The 20,896-nt window shown below is 42.1% G+C and overlaps 2 protein-coding genes across 7 annotated transcripts in view; both read right to left on the reverse strand.

Annotated features, from left to right (window-relative positions):
* Positions 1-1,008: 1,008 nt before the first annotated feature.
* phf20a (PHD finger protein 20, a) lies at positions 1,009-15,086 on the reverse strand. Of its 3 annotated transcripts, none has more exons than XM_051416490.1 (17): positions 14,932-15,086; positions 12,736-12,842; positions 11,834-12,005; positions 11,418-11,502; positions 9,852-9,928; positions 9,118-9,715; positions 8,334-8,384; positions 7,967-8,236; positions 7,527-7,721; positions 7,238-7,333; positions 6,473-6,628; positions 5,877-6,058; positions 5,649-5,748; positions 4,733-4,928; positions 4,204-4,636; positions 3,573-3,753; positions 1,009-3,172 (listed from the first exon to the last, which is right to left on the reverse strand). In XM_051416490.1, exons 2-17 carry the CDS (start codon positions 12,816-12,818, stop codon positions 3,030-3,032), a joined length of 3,018 nt encoding a protein of 1,005 aa, XP_051272450.1. In that variant the 5' UTR covers positions 12,819-12,842; positions 14,932-15,086; the 3' UTR covers positions 1,009-3,029. The 3 variants fall into 3 exon arrangements, with proteins under 3 accessions (XP_051272450.1, XP_051272451.1, XP_051272453.1); XM_051416491.1 differs by lacking the exon at positions 14,932-15,086 and adding an exon at positions 13,848-14,806; XM_051416493.1 differs by lacking the exon at positions 6,473-6,628.
* A 2,684-nt stretch (positions 15,087-17,770) lies between these two features.
* The window catches only part of arhgap46a (Rho GTPase activating protein 46a), a 30,989-nt gene continuing 27,863 nt past the window's right edge, over positions 17,771-20,896 (reverse strand). For all 4 annotated transcript variants that reach the window (XM_051414221.1, XM_051414220.1, XM_051414222.1 and 1 more), the window contains 3 exons: positions 20,344-20,435; positions 20,068-20,237; positions 17,771-19,367 (listed from right to left, as the gene is read on the reverse strand). In XM_051414221.1, the coding sequence (XP_051270181.1) occupies positions 19,173-19,367; positions 20,068-20,237; positions 20,344-20,435 (457 nt within the window). In that variant the 3' untranslated portion in view covers positions 17,771-19,172. The remainder of the gene's footprint in view (positions 19,368-20,067; positions 20,238-20,343; positions 20,436-20,896) is intronic.

Raw genomic sequence — 20,896 nt, forward strand, 5'->3', positions numbered from 1 at the left:
GCGTCGCAGACACCGCGGAGGAGCCAATGGGAGGAGGCGGTACACACCACAGACAGGAGGAGGAGGAGGCAGGAGGTCTCACTCTGCTCCAAAATAATGAAGACGAGACTCTGCTCTCTGCTCCCAAGGCACGGGGGAACAAAAAAAGGGTCACACCGACACTCACAAGCAGATATTAACGTTTTATGCTGGTTCCCAACTTTACTATGGCTTTGACGCAGAGCTGCTTCAGTCGTAGGGTTGGACAACAGGCGGATAACTCCTACCTGAGAGTAAACGCCCACTCTTGACGAGAAGGAGGTGAGATCATTTGTATTTATTTTATTTTAAGGGAAATTCTGTCCTTTTAACATAGTCCATCTTTGGTAATAGTGCAGCCAAACACCCTTCAAATCCAGAGGTGAACATGTTGGCAATATGATATCAGTTGCGCTGCTCTGTCACCACATGATGCTGGCTCAAATGATGGAGATTAACCGATTAGGATTCCCATCAAGTTTCTATTTTCAAGCTGATTGTGTAACAGCACAAATCGACTATGCAATACAAACATTACATCAAAGTATACACGCAGTCCCGCCTCCAAAAAATAAACAGTCCCTGTCCGTCAGTCTCCAAACTGCAGCTGCCCAGTGCAAGCAGAGCTGTTTTCCAGTCATGAACAGCTACCTTGTAGAGTTGGAGGTTGAATGCCTTGCTCAATGGCACCTCAGCAGGAAAGCATTTAGCATGATTTTCTGTAGTTCTGAGAAAAAAAACTCAAGTCACAAGCTCATGCCTTCAACCTGCAGACTGCTGCTGCCCTTAATTTCAATCTGATTGTGTAAGAGCACAAATCAGCTGCGAACAAAACATGTCACATCAAACTGACTGATGTGTGCACATGAACTGTTACTGATCCAACCTTTGACTTCACCGCTAGTGTTATTGCCAGCTGGATAAATATGACCACTCTTCTTAAAATAAACAGCATGTCAGAGACACAGCGAGACAACAGTGAAGAATGTGTCCAGAGTAAGTAATGAGTTTATTTATGTACCAGCAAATCTGTTTGCATTGTTTTTGACATTTCCCTGCTTCTAAGCCAGACACTTACAGTAGCATACAATATCTGAATTTGGAGAATGTTTTCAATACAGAAGCACATTTCTGAATAACATATTTACAAACCAAAACACTGTAAATAAACAGATGAAACAAAAAAAGAAAGAAATTTACAAGTTTTCTAAGTAGTATTCGTCACTGACAAAGCACAAGATGCTAGGTTAAGAAAAGACAAGTCCACATTACAGTTTTCAGTGAATCATAGGTCAAGTGCTACAGCAACAACAATGCAAAGAGTAAATTGAAGTAAGGATACAGTAACTGACAAACACAAAGATTAACTTATAAAACTGGTACACTGATGTGAGGACTCTGTTTAGGAGAGAAGCATTACAGTTTTAAGACAAAGCAGAAATCACACTTGTCGTGTCTAAAACTGAAAATAAGATACCTTTGATTCCAGACAAAAATAACTTCACAGTGTAGTATAAAACAAACCCTTGAGTAGGTCAAAAAACGGAACAAACTATTTGTAGTCCGCTTGTACACAGACTTAATGTAGTATGGCATGACACGTAACCAAAACAGAACTTTGGGTAAAACGCAAAAATGGTGACCATTTGAAAACGTGTTCAGAAACTATTGCAAAGAGGCCGTGTAAGTTCAGGAACTCTATTGCAATTTTGAATATAAAGCTTCTGCATGTAAAGCACTGTGTACTGAGAGAGACAGGGAACAGGCAACCTCAAAGGGCAGTTCCCATATTTTTAAACCCAGGCCCCATTTCTTCTTTTTAAAAACATACTTTGTGTCCAAATGACTAAATGTACAAGATGTTTTGGAATTTGTCCAGTAGATCACATCAGCCGACTGCCACTGATGGGCTCAGATTGGTTCAAAGTGTCTGACAACAGTATGAAAAGGAAGTTTAAGAGTAAGATCCCTTTTGTTTAACCAGAAACACATTCTGGGACTGTATCGCTCTGATCAAAGCCACCAGACTCCAAAACTTAATTTCACCTTGCAGAACACAGAACTTGTACTGCTGCCTCGATTGGTTATTTTGTTTGTGTAAATTGTGTTTTAACACATTACTTTGATGGGCATATTTTCTCTGGAAAGGCTTTCACCATAATGAAGTGAGACCATACTCCATGAGTGATACTTCTGGTTGTGGAAGACATCTTCCAAATGGTTATATTCTTTTTTAAATAAAAGAAAAATGTCCTCCTTCTCAGTGTCTTACATGGAGCTCTACAACGAACTGACTCTTAAGTCAGTTCGGATTCAAACTAATGTGCAACACCCGATAGAGCTGGTGCCCTATGTACCAAGGCTGAGTCCTTACTGCAGCGGCACAGGTTTGAGTCCAACCTGTGTCCCTTTGCTGCATGTCATCCCCTCTCTCCCCCTGCTGTTTCTGGTTAAACAAAAGAGGATCTTACTCTTTAGGATTACGTTGCAGTCATCACAGCTAGTGCTGTACGTGCCAGCTGTGATCTACTGGACCAATTCCAAAACTTTATAAACATAAATCATTTAGACCCCAAAATATGTAAAAAATAGGGTTCAGGTTTACAAATACCAGAATTACCCTTTAAGCAGTAGCTCAGACAAAAGGCATTCATAAGGTTTAGAGTTGCATGGGAACCACAGAAGTGTAATCTGGTCCTAAGGATGTTCTCCTGCATTTACGAGGTTACTTTTGTGTTTAATCCTGATTTAAGATGCTGACTTTCCATAAATGTTCATATAAAATAGTCATATGACACTGGCTGGAGCTAGCATCGGATTCCACCACACAGAACCTTTTCAAAGGGAGAAACAGCAGCAGATGTCAGGTCAGAGAAAACGTGCTGAACAATCCGAGTCTTGCACTTGCATTAATATCTTTATCGTTGCAGCCAGAGACCAGTGAGCTTCCTCTGCTGCACTTTTTCTGCATGCTGTGTGGAGACTGAGGCCACTGCTGTTCTCTGGCGCCCTCATGTGGAGCTGTACAGAGCAATCTGCTGCACCTTGCCCAGCTGTGTCAGCAGCCGTTTCATGCGGTGTTTGAGCTGAGGCAGACGGGCCAGGGGCTCAGGAGGCTCCAGCTCGCCGGTGTAGTCCAGCCAGCTCTCCAGCACTGAGGAGGATGAGCAGAAGAACAACCATAGTTTAAAAACATGGTTACAGGTGATCGGTTGGTTTTACCCCACAGACGTTATTCTGGGCTCAAGCAGTTGGCTGCTAACATAAGCCATCTTGATGGACCACCATTTTATGTAACTATTCTAGTAATGCACATAGCTACAAAGTGCAGCTTTCTGCGTTAACTTTGGACAACAATACTGTCAACTGGTATTCTCTGCCGGCCTCAACTAGATTCAATTTCCTGTTCATGTCTACTAACATGATATCTGGTTTGTAGTCTGCCTGAATCCATGTGAAAGCAGCATTATGATAATTTGGGGAAATAAACGTCCAAATTTCCTACCCTGCCTTAGTAACTTAGTAACTAGCACCAAGGCCACAACAGGTCTTACCGTCCAGCTCCCTCTCAATGAAGTCCATCCTGTGCGAGACCTCGTCCTGGACTGCATCTATGTGATCCAGCAGGTTGATCTGCCTCTGTTGATGCTGCCTACTGTTGTCTGCAGCCTCTCCAGGACCTCTTCCCTCCTCTTCCCTCATCTCAGCCTGGGACCAAGAGCCACCCATCGAAGCCTAGAGACATTCAGGAGAAATCAGACACGATTCTCATACAACCAACCATTCTACAAAAAGCTTTCTGCCAAATGGATGCACTATTCATGCACACAAGACAAACAACCAAAAGGGAAAGTTACATCATGATTGGTGCACAAACAAAGGCTGAGATAAATCCTTGAATCTCTTGAGTAACTCCCATGTAATGTTGCCTTGACAACTGACTTCTAATTTAAAACATTCTGTTGTCTACTCTATAAATCAAGACTGTATAACCCTGACGACTCACTGACAAGTCCCCCCCAAAAAAAGAAACTGCCTAGAAATATGTTCCCACTAACACCAGGAGGGAGGTTAAGTTGTTGAGTTTTGTCAAACTTGTCAACTATATTCAAGAGTTTTAGTCACATCACAAGAAGAATCTTGCTGCACTTCAACATCCTTGTCTGCTGTGGAATAAAGCCTAACCTTGTTACTGGTGCCTGTTGATTTAGGCTTGTCTGTCTCCAGCAGGCTTCCGTAGCGCTGCTCCCGTTCTAACAGTTCTTCTGTGCTTCTCATGCTGTCCTCCAGCTCTGAGCCTTGTCGTGTCTCCACCACCAGCCTCTGCTCCACCGCAGGGTAATATGCCCGCGGTTTCTGGTAGCAATGTTCACTGGTAATGTACGAGTCCTGGAAGGATGGAAAGGGGGAGGAAGAGCAGGACGAAGACGAGGTGGCAGCACGGCTCAGCTTCTCCAGGGCATTGGACATTAAAATCTCTCCACGGCTCATGTCCTCATCAGGAGTCACAGGGGACGGAGCTGCATCACTGCCACGACACGAGTCGGAGCCGGTCCTTGACCTCTCCAAATGCTTCCAGGGCTGCCGCCACAGCTGCAAGTCAGGGTGAGTATTGCTCCTGAAGAAAAAGAAAAATTAATTATAATTGTTTTGACTTTTAGTAGTTAGTTGAGGAAAACCCTCAAGTCTCTTCATGCAGTTCCTTTGTACTCACTGTAGGATGCTCATCTTGAGCTGCAGTCCGTTGAGGATCTCAACCACATGGTGCACATCTCCCAGCAGCTGGTGGGTTGTGGTGATCTTCTTGGCATTTTGGTGAGAGTAGTTCTCTTCCAGGAAGGAGAGGCCATACATGTGACCATTGCTCAACCACTCACGATCATACCAGTAACGCAGACTCTGCCTCTGACCTGGGAGCGATCAACAAATTGCAATTAAATGGCTTTCATGTTAACCTGTGAGGTGGTCGAGAGTCTCTCTTTAAGAGCCAACTTGTGTGTGCTGTTGTAGTTGGTTGTTTGGATTAAAAAGGAATTATATATTGCATTCCTTAAGGAGGTGGAGAGTCCAAATGCAGATGCAGTACACACTCTTACACCAGGGTGCACAGCAGAAGAGGCAAATGTGAGGCAACTTTAGTTTTGGTGCACAGTCCAAAGTCCAACAACACAAAATACTTCCTTCCACAATTCTGTTTTACTGGCAACGTGATTCACTTGCTCCAAACATGCACACCAGCTTACTTCTCCATTCTGGCAGTCTCTCTTCCAATAACTGGAAGCATATTCTGATGCCTGCTACATCAGAACCCAGTTTACTGTACATCTGTGAAAACCATCCAATTACTTAAAGAAAAAAAGCTGATGATATATTATAAAACAGGTAACAGTTGTTACTACTGTTGTGTTACTTTAAAAAAAATAAAAATAAAAAAAGGAATATCACTGCCACTGTTCTATAGCGTCATTTTTTGTATTGTTCACTAGCTGGCAGATAATACTTTGTCAAATGAAAAAAGGAAGCATGCGTTCTTTCTCCCAGATGAGTTGAACAAGAGTGCTTTGATGGCAACAAATGTAAATGATGACGTGTGTAATTTATAGCTAAGGGGCTTTGTGTTGGTCCCTCACCTGGTGGGTCTCTGCAAATGTAGCAGGTGTATCTGTCTGGAACATTGTCTTCCAGCAGGCCCATGCAGGTGCCATGTTGCCAGCACAAACAGTCTTCACACTGAGGGAAGGACAAGTATGTTTTACAATAGTGCAACTCTGAGATTAACAAAACAAAGAAAAGCTTGCAATGCCTTAAAAATAGACGAGCTATAAGTGGTGACAAAAAAAAAAAAAAAAACAGCTCACCTGAATCATAAAGTCATTCTCTTCTTCTACCTCACAGATACATCGCACAATCTCTTGGTCACTTGTGTCCACAGCACCGGAGTCCACACTCAGGGGAGGCGTAGTGACGTCCAAATCCACCCCAAACTCATCATCGCTCCACCCGCAGCTGTCAGTGGACCAATCACTGATGCTGTCCTCATCTACAATATTAAAAAGACCAACAGAATTATTGGGTTTTAAAATGGAAAGGACACCTTGTCAGGACTCAACATCTAAATCTCAAAATTAATATTGTTTAACTCTACAACATTTGTTGCACTATGAATTTTAATGTATTGATTAGGTGATGAAGCAAGCTGTAGCAGCAAAGGACAGCTCTGGATTCAATCAATCAAGCCAACTAAAAATGTGGCCTATGACAGCAGCCAGTTTACTTCTGCAGGTCATGATGTGTTACGTGGAACAACATTTGGACACAGATACATGCAGATCAAACTCAAAACAGCATGATGGATTGAATCCAGAGGAAATAGCAGAATGAAGGGGAGAGGAAGCCATTTACAGTCTCACGCAAACTAGTACACACACACACACACACAGTCAGAGATACCCACCATCCACATGTATCTGTTCTGAGTAGCTGTATCCGGGCCTGCTGGGGTAGGCCTCAGGCTTGTGATTGTGTGAGGGGGGGGATTTGAGTGGCAAATTCAATTTGGCCTGAAGACCCAATACTGAGATGTCAATATTCTCCTCACTACCCGTGTAGTCTGTTAATACAGGGAAGGGGGGGAAGCAGACGTAGAACAAAATGTCAACTTTAAAAATGCTAAACAAACTGCCATCAGGAGGTGACAAACTGTGGCATAACAAACATGGACAAATAATAGACTCATGAACAGTCAGGGACAATCAACTTGAGAAAAATCCATACCGGCCAGTGTTTCAGGCCTTTTAAGAGTATGAAATAACCAATGTGGATCTGTGTGCATGCCCAACCTACTGTACATAAATGTGAATGCAAACTAGGAATAGAGAGAACCGTGTTGGATTTGTGTTTGGATTACGATAATCAATATCAGTGCCACAATCAAAAGCTGGTTTTTCATCACCAGCATTGTCACAGTTGTGTACAAGAGCAAATGCGAGCCATGATGTAAAAGAAATGAGTTGGAGCTTTTTGATTGGCATAATGGAGTGACAGAGGCCAGCGACAGATGTGACACTTCTCCCACACACAAAGGCTCAGCCACCACACCAAGAGGAGTGAATGGAGTGCTATATGCTTTGCAGGCTAGCCATTTCCACAAGGTCACAGTGAGTGCACATGCAGGGCAGCAGATATATGAGGAGGCCCGATGCTAGGGACCCCTTCTTACCAGACTTTGCCTTCTTTTTCTTCTTCTTCTTCTTTAGTTTAATGCGGAGGAAGTCCTTCTGTTTCGGTTTCTCTTTCAGTTTGTCTTTTACTGACCCTGGGGACCGTCAAGTGGCAAGAGTTAAGCCTCATCTGTGCATACTAACATGGCAGGTAACTATTTCATAAGCTGAATTTTACTGTACAAAGGTAAACTAACAGTGAGCAGGTAGGACTCTATGTAATAGACAATGCAGTCATTTTCTCACATAAAAAAAAAAAGAAAAAACACCTTACTGCAGGATACTGACCAATGTCAAAGCAACTTTTGTCTGAATCCTTGTCTTGCTGCTGGCAGCCGTTCCTGTCCAGTTGGTTCTCTTTGCTCTTCTCCCTCAGCAGCACCCTCTGCTGATGGCTCTGGGTGTTGACTACAGGCGGGGCTGATGTGCGTCTGCCTGCAGTCTTCACCTCACCACGGGGAGCTGCGGCAGTTCCAACTGAGTCTAAAAATGAATGAATGAAAAAGGGCAAATGTAAGCCTAAAGCCCTGATTCTGAGCAAGGATGGATGAGCAATATTTACAGTGCAGCTTTGTTTTATAAGCATGATTAGTAATAAAATACAGTTTGATTCAGCATTTTTGCTTTTGTTGTTGCATGATATGCATTTGGTTTGAACATTGTAGACAATTGCAGCTGATCCAGTTTCTAATATTTCAGTTGGGACAGAAACTACAGAAGGAACTCACGCATAGAAGCAGAAATGGTGCGTCTTCTCTTTGGGCCATCCAAACCGGTGGAAGTAACCTGTTTCTCAGAGGCCCTGGTCTGGACACTCCTGGTGGGGCTGCGCTCCCCCTCCGCAGGCTGCTCCTCGCCATGGTAATATTTCATATGGTAGTGCAGAAGCTTGGCCTTACGGAATGACTTTGTGCAGCCAGGAGCGCTGCACTTAAATGGGTTGTGGTCGAGGTTGATTGAAAGGACGGGGGGAGGTTGGTTTTTGATGACTCGGTACACTAACACAAAGAACACAAGTGAAGCCTGTAAAACAACTACATCAATGAATGGCAAGTGATTTGTGAATTAATATAATAAGTTTTGAGTTGCACTCACATGGTTCTCTGCTGAATCTGTTGGGGTTGTGGAAGCCCTGCTTTCTTACCGCTATCAAAGAAAGGAGAGATGTGATTTATTCACTTAATTCTTGAACAGAGTCTTATCTTATGGACCTATAGTAGACATATCGGTATCTGTGTATTATCCAGTGTGTGTGTAAATAAAAATGATACAGGGAAATAAATGCTTGAGGTAATAAGTGTCACCACAAGCTTTATCCAGCAGAGTGCACTATGATTTAATATACTGCTGCAAGCGACACAGTATGAGAGAAGAAGCAGCCCTCACCAATGTCTAGAATTAGTTGACAATGTAGAGGACAGATATGGAGACAGATCTGCTCCCTACGTCAGACCCTTCATGCTTCCCAAGGGTTGATGCCCAGAGCACACACCCCCACACACACACACACACTTCTAGTGGGTCATAAGTGATGATTGAGGGATTAGGTTTTTACATTGTAGTTTTTGGGGTGTTGGGGATCCTGCATAGTATGCCTTTAACTTAAATATTCTTCAATAAATGTATTGTTTCAGAAAGCATCCTTCGGAGTACCGTTGCATCATATTTGTGCAAAATCCACATAGAAAAGCACAATTTTCATTCCAGCTCAAAAGTTCACCATCAACCAACATATCAGTAATCATTGAATTCTCAAAAATCTCAAAAATCCCAAAAGTCCCATACCGGTTGGGCTCTTAAGCTATGTGATATTTACTGTGCACACTTAGTCATTTTCACAATCCTACAGATTCTGTGAGATTTCTGGATCAACACTTACGTTTCACAGGTTGAGGAGGCGGCACGTCCGCTGCAGGCTGAGGGCTTTCTGATTGGACGTTTGGCTTCTGCTCCACATCTCCATTGGGTTCTGTGGTTGTCATAGTGACAGACACCTGCTCCGTCTGTGCTGACGTCTGAGCGGGCAACTCTGTGTATGGCTTAGGTGATTCTGTATATGGCTTTGTTTCACTCCGTTCTAATTCTGCCTCTTCCTTCTTTACCTCTCCATTAACATGGCATCTTTCCTCGTTTTGCTCATCGTCTTCTTCCACCTTCACCCCATTTGTGAGTCCTGTGCCCTTTTCTGCATCCCTAGGCTTCTTGTGGTCTGCTTGCTCTGATAGTTCCTCTTCCTGTTTGATAGTGGGCGCAGCCTCTACCTCACCATTTGTTTTCTTGTTTTTCTCGTTAACCATCGCCTCTTCCCGCTCCTCGTCTTCACTGTTGCTGTCGTCCTCCTGGTCAGACGTGCTACGTCTGGCTCGCTTGTTCTTGGGACCTCCGTTCTCCTGAGGCTTCCTGTCTTTGCGGTTTGAGACCCTCCTAACCATGTTCCTTTCAGATGACCGAGACTTCCCTCCACCAACACCACCTCTCTATTTGTCAGCAGGACAAAAAAAGGTTAGGGAAACAAGTGCAGAAAAAGACGCTCAAGACCTGACTGACCGAGGACCAAACATACATAGATAAAGATTGATTATGGATAGGCAGGATCAAAACAATGACATGTACCTCTTTAATAAAAGGCTTCACGTGTATTCCCTTCACTGTCTGGATAACGCCATCATAGAACTTCACAGTGTAGGATGCTGAGAGGGATAAAGGAGAAATGTTGCAAACCATGTTATACAATAATACAAGCTGTTAGCCAGGCAGCTGATTACAGACTAGTTTTGAAGTATCTACTTGTTCTTGGTGTGAGATATTCCCATATTAAGAGTTTTGTAATTGTACAACAGAGAGCTTTGTCTTCATAGTTTCTCTTTGTTATGCTAGACAAAGCAATGTTGCTATTATTGAATACCATGCAATACCACAGTTTCCTTTTGAAAGCAAAACTGACAGTTCAACATTTTAAACTGATGCATATTGCACATCTTGCACTGAAACCACAAAACTTAAACAGAAGAAAATCCCTTTCAGAAAAATGATGCACATTCAGACCTATTATAATCATTAACTCCAAATACAGTGCAGGGCTCCAGAGTGCGACCAATTTGGTTGCACATGTGACCAAAATTTTTAAGAGCGCGAATAATAATTTTTCTAGGTCGCACTGGTGCACCTGACGCTGCCCGGGTGAAAACATATGATTTATTTCACAAGCGCATCATCTCTCTGTTCTCCTGTGACCGAACTCACACACTCATGGTAGGATCATATCGTGTTCTAAACCAATAAGAGACAGAGCTCGGGCAGGTCTTGGCCTCTGATTGGCTGTGGTCCTGTTCACCGCGCTAAGTTGTGCGTGTTAAAAATTGCCGAGCCCCGGTCCTTTGGCGACAGCATCAGACTCCGGACCAGAGGAGGAGACAACTGAGTCTGGGATAGAGCCCGGCTCCGAGACCCAAATTAAAAAGGTCAAAATATATTCCTTCAGACAGGACTGGCTAAAACAATTTCCCTGGCTGAGGTACAACAAAGGACGTAACGCAATGCACTGCGTCTACTGTCAGGAGTGCGGTCAGAATATGGCTGGAAATGGTGCATTCGTGAGCGGGTCATTTCGTATCGAAACTTTAAAAAAACATAACGTCTAAAAAACACACAATATGCCGTGACAAGTGTGTAGAGAAAGTGGCCCCTCTCCCAGCTGCATTTCAGCGGCAGGTAGTAGTAATCATTATTATTATCATTAATAATTATTAAATATAATAAATATAATTATGAAATGTTTCAGTTTGAAATGTTCAATTTCAGTTCAGTGAAGCAATTTAAGCACAAGCACTTTTATTTGGAAATGTTTTATTTTGAAATTTAGTTTCAATTTCAGCTCAGTGAAGCACTTTAAACACTTTATTTTTCTTTTTATATATAATTGTGCTTCAAATAAAGACAAGCATTTCTCTACACCTTATTCTTGGAGAGAGCGATAAAAAGGTGACCTTACGGCATTAAAGGCAACGCAATGAAAGATTTGGGTGCACCTACATTTTGTGCTGGTGTACCTAAAAAAAAAAGTTAGGTGCACCAGTGCAACCAATGCAAAAAGTTAGTCTGGAGCCCTGCAGTGGACCAATACATTTAAACATTAAGACAGTTTTATTCAAAGTATACAAATACAAAATAGATACCCACCATCTTTATTGACTGAAATGACCTTAGCGGGGTAGAAACGGCAGTCGGACCAGCTGGCAAGGACCTTATCGTTCACATGAAAGCCCTGTAGAAGGACAGAGACATTTGAAGTAGGGCTTATTGTAGATACGTTCTCAGAACCTCGTGGGAGGAACAGCTAAATGCTAACAAAACCATCGTTGTTGTTACACCTTTATTAAAATTACTTTTACTCGCAAGCAAATACCCATTGAGCTCATGCAAATAAAACCCTTGTATCACGTTTCAGCTAGAAAGCCAGATAAGTAACCGCTCTGTGCAGAAACACAGTAGAACGAACGCTAGAGGAACACAATATAACTCCGGAGAAGGGATGTCCTTCCAATTGCTCTATGCAACGCAGGTCAAAGCGAGCATGAACAATGTTCTTAACTTACAGGTATAGGAGCGTCGTCCTGCAGGCCCTGTCGCCTCAGCTGAACCCTCTCCACAGGTCTAAGGTAGGGACTGGTCCAGTCAAACCACTCGTCGTAACGGTGGCTCCACTGGCGGTAATGGATTAGTACTTTTTCACCTTCGTAGTCAATCTTCTCTATGTTGGCAGCATACCTACATGACAAAAAATATTCAATAATGAGTGATTAGGGAGGGAGAGGTTTATGTTCCTTGTCCTTTATCTCAACATAACACAAAGATGGTGGCATGTCAGAAATCAATCAATCTTGAAAATGTCAAACACGAAGAACCACAATGAATCATGACACACTGCTTAACTTAACAGGATGCTGTGCTCAGGGCGGTGCTGGGCTACTTTAGTGTGATTACCTTGGATTACAAATTCAGTACCAGTAATGCAACAGACCCCAGTACACACATATTTGTCCTTTAGCCAGAAGCTGAATAGGAGAACCAATATCAATGTGTTTTTAATGTGTGTCTGTCAAAGGGCGTGACCAGGAGAGGTAACGCAATTGGTAATGCAATTAATAACTAATACAGGAAGTGCATTTCATTTTCAGTGAGGAATACATGGGAGCAGTTACTATGTAAAAAAGGTCTCCCATCCCAACCATTAAAATGATTAATATTAAAGATTCAGATTCATTTTACTGTCTTGCATTATCAATCTAGATCAAAGGCTGCTTGAAAGCACACATCCATCAGCTGTTTATTGGCAAAAGGAGCAATGAGTGGCTTTCTCCATCTCTTAATGGTTCATAGACTTAAAGAACAGCTAACCAACCCAGGCCCAGAAGGGAGAGAATGAACATTTATGAGAGAGAATGAAGGAAGTGAACAGTAACAGGGATGGAGAGGAGTGAGCGAGGCCATGACTCACCAGTTTTTGAGGCTGTCTCTGGCCTCGAGCTGAGCTCCCACCTCAAATGTTATCCCTCTTCTGGTAGGGGGCGTCTTACTCATACTGCCCACATCAAGGCTCCCTTCCTGTTTGTACACACACGCGTACACACACACACACACACACACACACACACACACACACACACACACACACACACACACACATTAACCAAAACACATACCAATCAAAACTACACCCATATGACCTTGGGTATACTACTAACAAACACACATTGTGTCTAGCCAGGACAACTGCGACTGTCAAGGACTTTACAGACAATCTTGCAGTCTGCCAAGTCTCTCTCAGGTCATCACTAACAATTATTATACCAGAACACTGAGCACCTGAGTAGCAATTTTGGTGTTCAAGGCAAGTATGCCACTCCCATGGTATGCCATTGCCACTAGAACAATAATGCAATCCAGGCTGGGGAGAGATATAACTTGTGTAAAAACACACACACACACACAAGCTACAGATTACACATGTTGTATTGTAGTACAATACAGTGTAAAGCAAAGGGAAAACGTATATTACGGTGAGCCATGCCCCTCAAATGGTGGTGAAATGTGTAACTAATACCAGATGTTCAGTGATCACTAGTTGAGACAACAGAGGTGTCTAAGAATGACTTCACACAGATTCCTGCCAGGATCTTTATACAAAACGAGCAGCATTCAATCTCAGTATTATTTTATTATAAGCAACCCAAAAAAAAAGGCACGATGAGAACAAGATAACGGGTCCATAGCTTTCACTTCCTACTGGAAGCACCCACCACTACAGTAGGCAAGCAATTATGCAATCATGCACCAAGCCAATACTCGACACATTTAAAACTGAATATTTTCTCAAACTGGGTCCTTGTGCCTATGCAGTTACATCAAATACAGGCCAGTACTGTACCGCTGCCGTCCAATCGCTCGGTGGAGGAGGATAATCTTTGTCTTACATGGAAAAATCCAATTCCCTCCCGATAACAGCGCCTCTTTTGTCGAGCATGCACAATACAGAGGACTGACGGAGACATCGGCGCCCTTTACTGGAGGCTAAACGATATACATTATATATATATCAAAACGTCTTACTTTGGTCCAGGTTATAGCTGGCTCGGTTCATCATAGCGGAGACAGTCTGGAGTTATTGGCTTTCAGCGCAACCTACAAACCGGATATCTTCACACTGGTCGGCCCACGTGTTCTCTGATCAGCCGATCTCTCGCATCGACACAATAGGAGACAATGGCAAACACCCTTATGGTTATTCGTCTGATGCAGGCTGATCCCCAACGCGATATTAGAGCGGGGACACTATACTAGTTAGGAAAACGCAGTACTTAACATAAAGAAATGTATTTTTATGGCGTGCACAGACAGACAGACGACAGCGACACGGGCAGGGCGCAGAGAGAGTGTTGGTGATGCCACAATCATGAGTCTGGAAACAGACTATGATTCAGTTTTAAAACAGATAATGTTACACGAGATATATTTAGCAATAATTTAATCGTATGTTGTTATTTACTGTAATAATCTAAGAGGAATAACGCATCCCACGCCCTTTTAATTTTACATGCGCACAATCGGTGCATAAAATACAACGAGAACACGTCGCCGCCGCCTCCTCCTCCTCCAGGTAGCCTTTGTTGACCACTACTTCCACTACTAACGACACTTTATTGTCCGGTGTTTTATAACCTGTGGGCGTAGCGCGAGATGTAACAGCACATACGTCAGCGCTTCGGGCTAACGTGACTGGTTGAGAGGGGCTGCGGTGGGCGGGGCGCTCGCCTCTGATTGGCCGCGCAGCTGTCAGTCACAGCACTACTCGGGGCCTCGCGCTAGGCCTACTTCTTGTTGGGAATGAGCGGCGTGGAAATGTACAGCATTAAACTTCTCAAAGTGACCAACCACGGAAACATTTGGAAGCACCGAGTGATACAGCGCACGCAGGATAAGAGACGCACCAGTAATCAACACAAATAGACCAACTTAATGTACAAACATTACATTTTATTAGCTACTTCGTCACGTTTGTTTTGAACTCGAAAAGCCGACATGCGGCAGCACACCATCTGCGCTGCTGCTGCATCCGCCAAACGGGCCTCGGTCCCGGTGTTATTAGGGATTATTACCGCTGAAGCGAAGGGGAGATAGGATTTAGGTTCCCTACCTGTTCTCCAGTCGCTCTTTGTCCGGTTGGGTGTAACGTTAAAATGTGCAGTGAATCTTTTAAGGTGCAGGTACCACCTCCTCTGCCTGCCTGGCCCTAAACACGCAGTTGAATTTCTCCCCGTTGCATTCACTACCGGCGCGAGGAGTGTGGCGCCATGCGCACATTTAAAGGGGTGGTCTGGTTGGCTGCTGCCACTCTACAATCTGATTGGTTACCATGGATGTCACTTTAACAGTCCAGCCATGCCATTGGCTCCCCTCTGGCGGTGGGGCGGGTGTTTACCCAGCATGTTCGTCTCCACCGAGTGCGTCTGGCAGTGTGTCTGCGCCGCTTTGTCTTTAAGGGCAGCGGTGTTTTATTATCGGCTGAACAGAAATTTAACAAAACTTTACTCTGGACAACAACAGTAACACGTGCAAGCACCGGGAGGTAACAGTGCGGTTCACATGTGGAAAAAGCAGCTTGTCAGCCTGTAAACTGTATCCCGTTATAGAGATGTTGGTTCAGTCCACTAATCCTGATATAGCCTCATAATGGAGAGTATTTTTAAGTAAGTAAATTTAATTCTCCTTTAAAGCCATGACAGAGGGGGCTGCTCTGATTGACCCTCGCCCCTTTCCCTTCCCATTTATTGTGATCCTCCTTTCACAGTCTGTACATTCAGGATTACAATACAGGTGCTACTGACATGTAACTCGTTTAGTCCAGATAAGAGACATTAAAAAAACTGCAATACAATATCTGCACTTGTTTATCAGGTGCCTGTTACTTCCATATATAAGTGCTGCTTGCACTACTCTTCACATTGCACTGCTCTCTCAGCTACACCTGTTTTTTCTTCTTTATCCCAAAACATTCAGACCACCTTTATTATATCAGTATATGCTATAATGTACAGGATACTGTATAATTCAGATCCCAGGGATTGCATAAAGTAGTTTGCTTAGAGTAATTGACTTGCCTTCTGTAAATAAGCTCAGAAAAAGCTCCTGTTTATTTGTAATGTTAACCTACTTGATTATAAAGGTAGCGGCTGAACAATTTTGTGCATGTAGACTATTATTGGTTGAAGATTAAGTATTCCAGTAACTAAATTTATTACCTAAATTGCTAAATTCTGTTGCTTAATGTCCTGTTTATATATTTTCATAAACATGAACATTTGTAAGCAAAAGCCCTTTAAATATAGTTTAAATGGACCTGAATGAACAAGTTTTTTAACACATGGCATTACCCCAACTAATATTCTGACCAGTTATAGAAATATATATATATATATATATATATAGAGAGAGAGAGAGAGAGAGAGAGAGAGAGATAGAGATAGATTCATGGGATCACACCGATGCATAATGACCATACACAAGTAAACTATCTGTACGTTAATAAAGACTATACATACACCATTTAAAGATTGACTTTATATAATAATATAATGTAAACTCTTTTCTGTTTGAAATGGCCAATGTGTTTGCAGTCAGGATGATGAAAATAAAAACATGTCTTCTTTTTTTAAAGAGGCTGTCATTGTTTTTTTCCCTCCTGAATCTGTTGCCTTTAACTTGTTGCAGTCCCGCAGACGGAGGTCAGAGGCCAGAGGTCGTCTTACTCTGCTGTCATGGTTACAGTGCCTGCACAGCTTTTCACCAAGGGTGGACAGCTACATGATTGTTACAGAGCGGCAGAGAGAGCAGGTGGCAGTGATGTGCATGAAAGGACAAACAGCTTTAATATGTGTCGACTGGATGAGCTGATGTTTGCTAACCCCTTCACCGTACAGCTGCAGGTACAACAGGAAAAAGGGTTTCTGTTGTGTGTCTAAATTATTTATCCAGATCTTTATTTCCTGTGTCTGATTGTGTGACAAATTGCAAGTGCACCTTTTTGAAAGCCCTTTCAGAGAAATACTGATGCAAATGAATACCTCTTTAAAATGTATCATTTCTTTTTTTAAATTACAAATCCCTTTATTCACCCATTAATAATGATGTAACCAGTTTATGGCTTTAAGGGGGTGATTAATAGATGAATTAATCAATTGTAATATATTATGATATTTCCTAATGGATTATATCCACAGTTTAGGTTGGAGTAAAAATCCTTAAAATTGACTAAAAGTGGTTGGTTTTTATGTTTTTGGTTCATTTTAATGCTAATAAACTAATGTATCAATGTTTGGGGTGAACCCTTGATTTTAATTTCCTTTAAGATTCAGATGAAGGAATATGTCATATTATTTTGTGAATTTTAGGGGTTTGACCCCATATAGACCCCTTACACTGTGTATTTGATTTTACTATTAAACTTTCATATATACTACTATTAATAAATAATATACTCATTATAATAAATAATATTAATTCATTAGTTTAGCCATTGGTTAAGGCCACATTTGAGCTGTAAATACACAAACATCATTTATCATTAAATTTCAGCTATAAACAGTGTAGACTAAAATCCTAATCCATCAAATAACCTTAAACAATGTTCTGAGGTAAATTAAGAATACATCAGTCACCTGAAGGTATTTTAGTTTAAATCTTGCTGATCTCTTTGTGTTTGTTGAGTTCATTTGCTACATCAACATTTTATTTAATCACTGCATTAAGTGCCTTTTGATATAATAATAATATAATAATTAGTTTGTCATACCAGCTAATTCAAAATACCGTATGTACCGTCTTTACAAGAGACAAATTAAATGTTGGCTAGTGACATTGTCCATGTGGTTGCAGCTTCCTGCCCCCCCCCCACTCCCATTTCCTGTCTCCTCTCTGTAATCTAATTTCAAACTGTAGGTAAACATACCCCAAAAATAAGCAGGAGGCCTCCGATGTACAATTTAACAAACCTTTATTTATGGACAGCCATTCCATATTATAACAAGAAGGTATGCAAACACACATATACACACACGGAAAGTGGTTTGAATCAGTCCTATGTTCAAAAGGCAGGCGGTTACAGCAGAGAAATGAACAAGTTAATTACAAAAACACTTTTGCTCTTTACAGCAACATTTAGCTTCACCCTTAACCTGGATCATTAGAATACACTTACAGAGAGTTAATACTATTTACACGCAGAATTTATTTACATTGGCAAAGCCTGAGAGACAAAAAGCTTTATCTACATTCTCATAGTGCTTGACAGTTGAACAATAGTCTCAGTACAGGGGTTTGTGGTAGATGGATCCAATTGTCAGTTTGTGAGGGAGGCTGTGTACAGTTATCACATCCAACACCCGTTTTATGAGAAGACCTGAGCCAAAAAACATACAGACCACAAACAGAAGAGAACACAATTCCAACTGAAGGACTTACAGATAATAGAGAAAGAGTATTATCAGTTGAATAACAAACCTCCCACATGACATAAACTGCAATTAAACACTCTTGTCTGGCTTCACTTGAGTGTGTAGAGTTGTAAAAATCAAAGCACTTCCAAGTTTGTTTTCTTAGAAGAAAATCGCCACCATCCGTCACAAAGAGCTTTTTCTGCACATGCTTCCAGTATGTGCTTTGAAATTACGGCTATGTACTCTGTCAAAATAGTTGTGGCGGCGCAGCTTCTTGCGTCTCGTAAAGAGAAATACGAGGAGACCAGCTATCAGTACAACTACTCGAAACAGCACAGGCAAGCTTATTAATAAGACACCATAACAAGTTTTTACTTTTTTTTCTGTACACGATAAAAGAAGTCCGTGTCTTTTCGTTCACTCGCTGACAATCACACACACACACAAACACGCTTGAATGAAACCAGAGTGAAAAAAAAAACAAAAGCAGAGTGTTGACGCTGCTTTCTTTACTTTTGTTGTGCAAGTGAATACTTCTGAAGTAAATACTGTAAGACTCTCACTTTACACAGCCCAGTTGTCCAATGAAACTAGTACTACCCAGTCAGTAAGAAATGAAACAGTCAATCTGTTTTCACATGCAGGGGTTAGAAAATAGTCATTAAAGTGAGCCACTTTAAAGCCGTCACTGTTGATTTTAGTATCAAAAAACACAGTGAAACCTAACTCAAAGTGTACTGTCTCTCAGTTAGAAAACAAGTGAGAACCAGGGTCCAAAGTCCAAGCTGCTTTCACTCTCTGTCGTAAGAGGTGTAATATCTCACCCCAAGAGTTTCCAGTGTGGTCTGAACAGAAACAGTGTTTATGCATGATTGTACATGTGTAATTGGATATGCTGGAGGGCTGATTCAGCACCTGAGGTGGGCTCTGTGCTTTACAGTGTCTACACCACCCCTTCGATGAAACTGGTGTCCAGGTGAACGATGAGCATTCTCAGGAAGGACATCTCTTTGCGCGTGTTCTCGAAGATGATCCGTGGATCGTCTGATTGGCATCGAAGGCAGTTGGGGGCCATCACCATGGCCAGGTTGTTTACATCCATCTTGGTTATAGCCACGTTGGATGGCTGAGCGAATACCTAGAAATAACCAGGGTGAAAGGAGAGCGGAAGCAGTGAGCAAGGCTGAGTGTACAGGATGACCTTTGACCTGCAGTGAGTAATGTATGAGTCACACTCAATTATCCAAGAGCTCAAAGGCTTCATGTTTTTATTTTAAATGTTATAATGAGTTTAGTTTTAGTTTTGAACAACTGTGAGGTTTAGTTTTTTGTAGGGTTAATACATTTTTGAAGGCATCAGATTGATGTTCACCACAAGAATTGCATGCAGGAGGAGTTGTGTAGAAATAAACAATAAAAATTTACTTTTAAAATTGTAACAATGTGTCCTTCAATCAGTAAATACAACCCGAAACTCTAATAAGCACCACACAAAATAAAATATCAGATTAAACTAAAATTAAAATAATTTGACTTTGAGTTTTAATTCAGTTTTTTATTTGAATTCTTTTGTTGTGTTAGTTTTAGTTGGCAATAATGACCTTGTTTTCAGGGCTGAATATAATATTACAAATAGGGTTGTGTGTGGGAGAGGGGCAAAGGTAACATGGTGCTTCTTCATTAAAGTAAAGGAAATATGGAAACACAAGACAAGGACGGAGAAACCTGTACAGATTGGTCATGATGGTGTTAGTGGACTTTGGGGGCCCGGCTGGGGTAAATAAAGGGAAGTGCTTTTGTGTGTGGGGTTCATAAATCTTTGTTGACGTGTTGGTTACCTGCAGGAAGTGGATGAAGTAGCAGAGCACCAGTCTGTTGAGCTCAGGCAGGGACTGAACCACGGCGATGGCCGCCACTGGGTCGTCACAGTTACTGACGCACTGCTTGTAGAAGTTCATCGGGATGAGAGGTTCCTCCAGCTCCCGATACCAAAGCTTCATGAGAGAGGCTGAACGGGACAAAACACACTCTCAGTATTCATATTCAAACCAAGCATATACACATGGCCGTCACAAGAAACCAGATGTTTTTATGCAAAATACTTCCTCCCTCACCTGGAACGTTGGGGTCAGAGAGATTCTCTGGGATCCTCCACTGGTCAACTTGGAGCTTCAACGCGTTCACTTCATCAATGTCTCCAGGCACCCTAAAAAATTAAAAAAAAAAAAAGTCAGTTACACTCAGCGCTCACAAGAGGGCCCTCTACCTCTATCAGTACAGATTCTCCATGCCCTGTGGCAAATCCATTACTCATGCACACCCAATTGGCTTCAAATGTGGCCTGGTGGCTGAAAGTGCTGTGTTCTTTGTTTGCAGTACTTCTTTGGAACGAAACAAAAACAGAATAAACATAATATAATCAAACAACACACGCTGTTCCGGAAAGTCCCCGTGTAGGAGCACAGTTTCACAGGGAGAGCCGTATAGGGTTTGACGAAAGGGAACACTTTCCTAAACAAGTCAAGATGTTACGGAATTGAATTTGCTGGAGAAAACCCTACACAAACACACAGATGTGAAGCTCCCACGTGCTTGTAAGCTTAAGCAGTAATGTAAACACACATTATGAAGTATCAAATTAAACAGTGCTGGTGTTTGTTCTGCTGT

This window comes from Dicentrarchus labrax, unplaced genomic scaffold, assembly GCF_905237075.1.
Source record: "Dicentrarchus labrax unplaced genomic scaffold, dlabrax2021, whole genome shotgun sequence".
In the NCBI taxonomy this organism is placed as follows: Eukaryota; Metazoa; Chordata; class Actinopteri; family Moronidae; genus Dicentrarchus; species Dicentrarchus labrax.

Bases quoted from the DNA above. Each gene is read 5' to 3' on its own strand.
- phf20a (XM_051416490.1), bottom strand. From the start codon at position 12,818: ATGAGTAAGACGCCCCCTACCAGAAGAGGGATAACATTTGAGGTGGGA. The intron at 9,929-11,417 runs GTGGGTATCTAT...TATCCCTCTCAG, and splicing joins CATTTCAGTCAATAAAGATG to CATCCTACACTGTGAAGTTC. The intron at 6,629-7,237 runs GTAAGAAGGGGT...CTGTATTAACAG, and splicing joins GAAAAAGAAGGCAAAGTCTG to ACTACACGGGTAGTGAGGAG.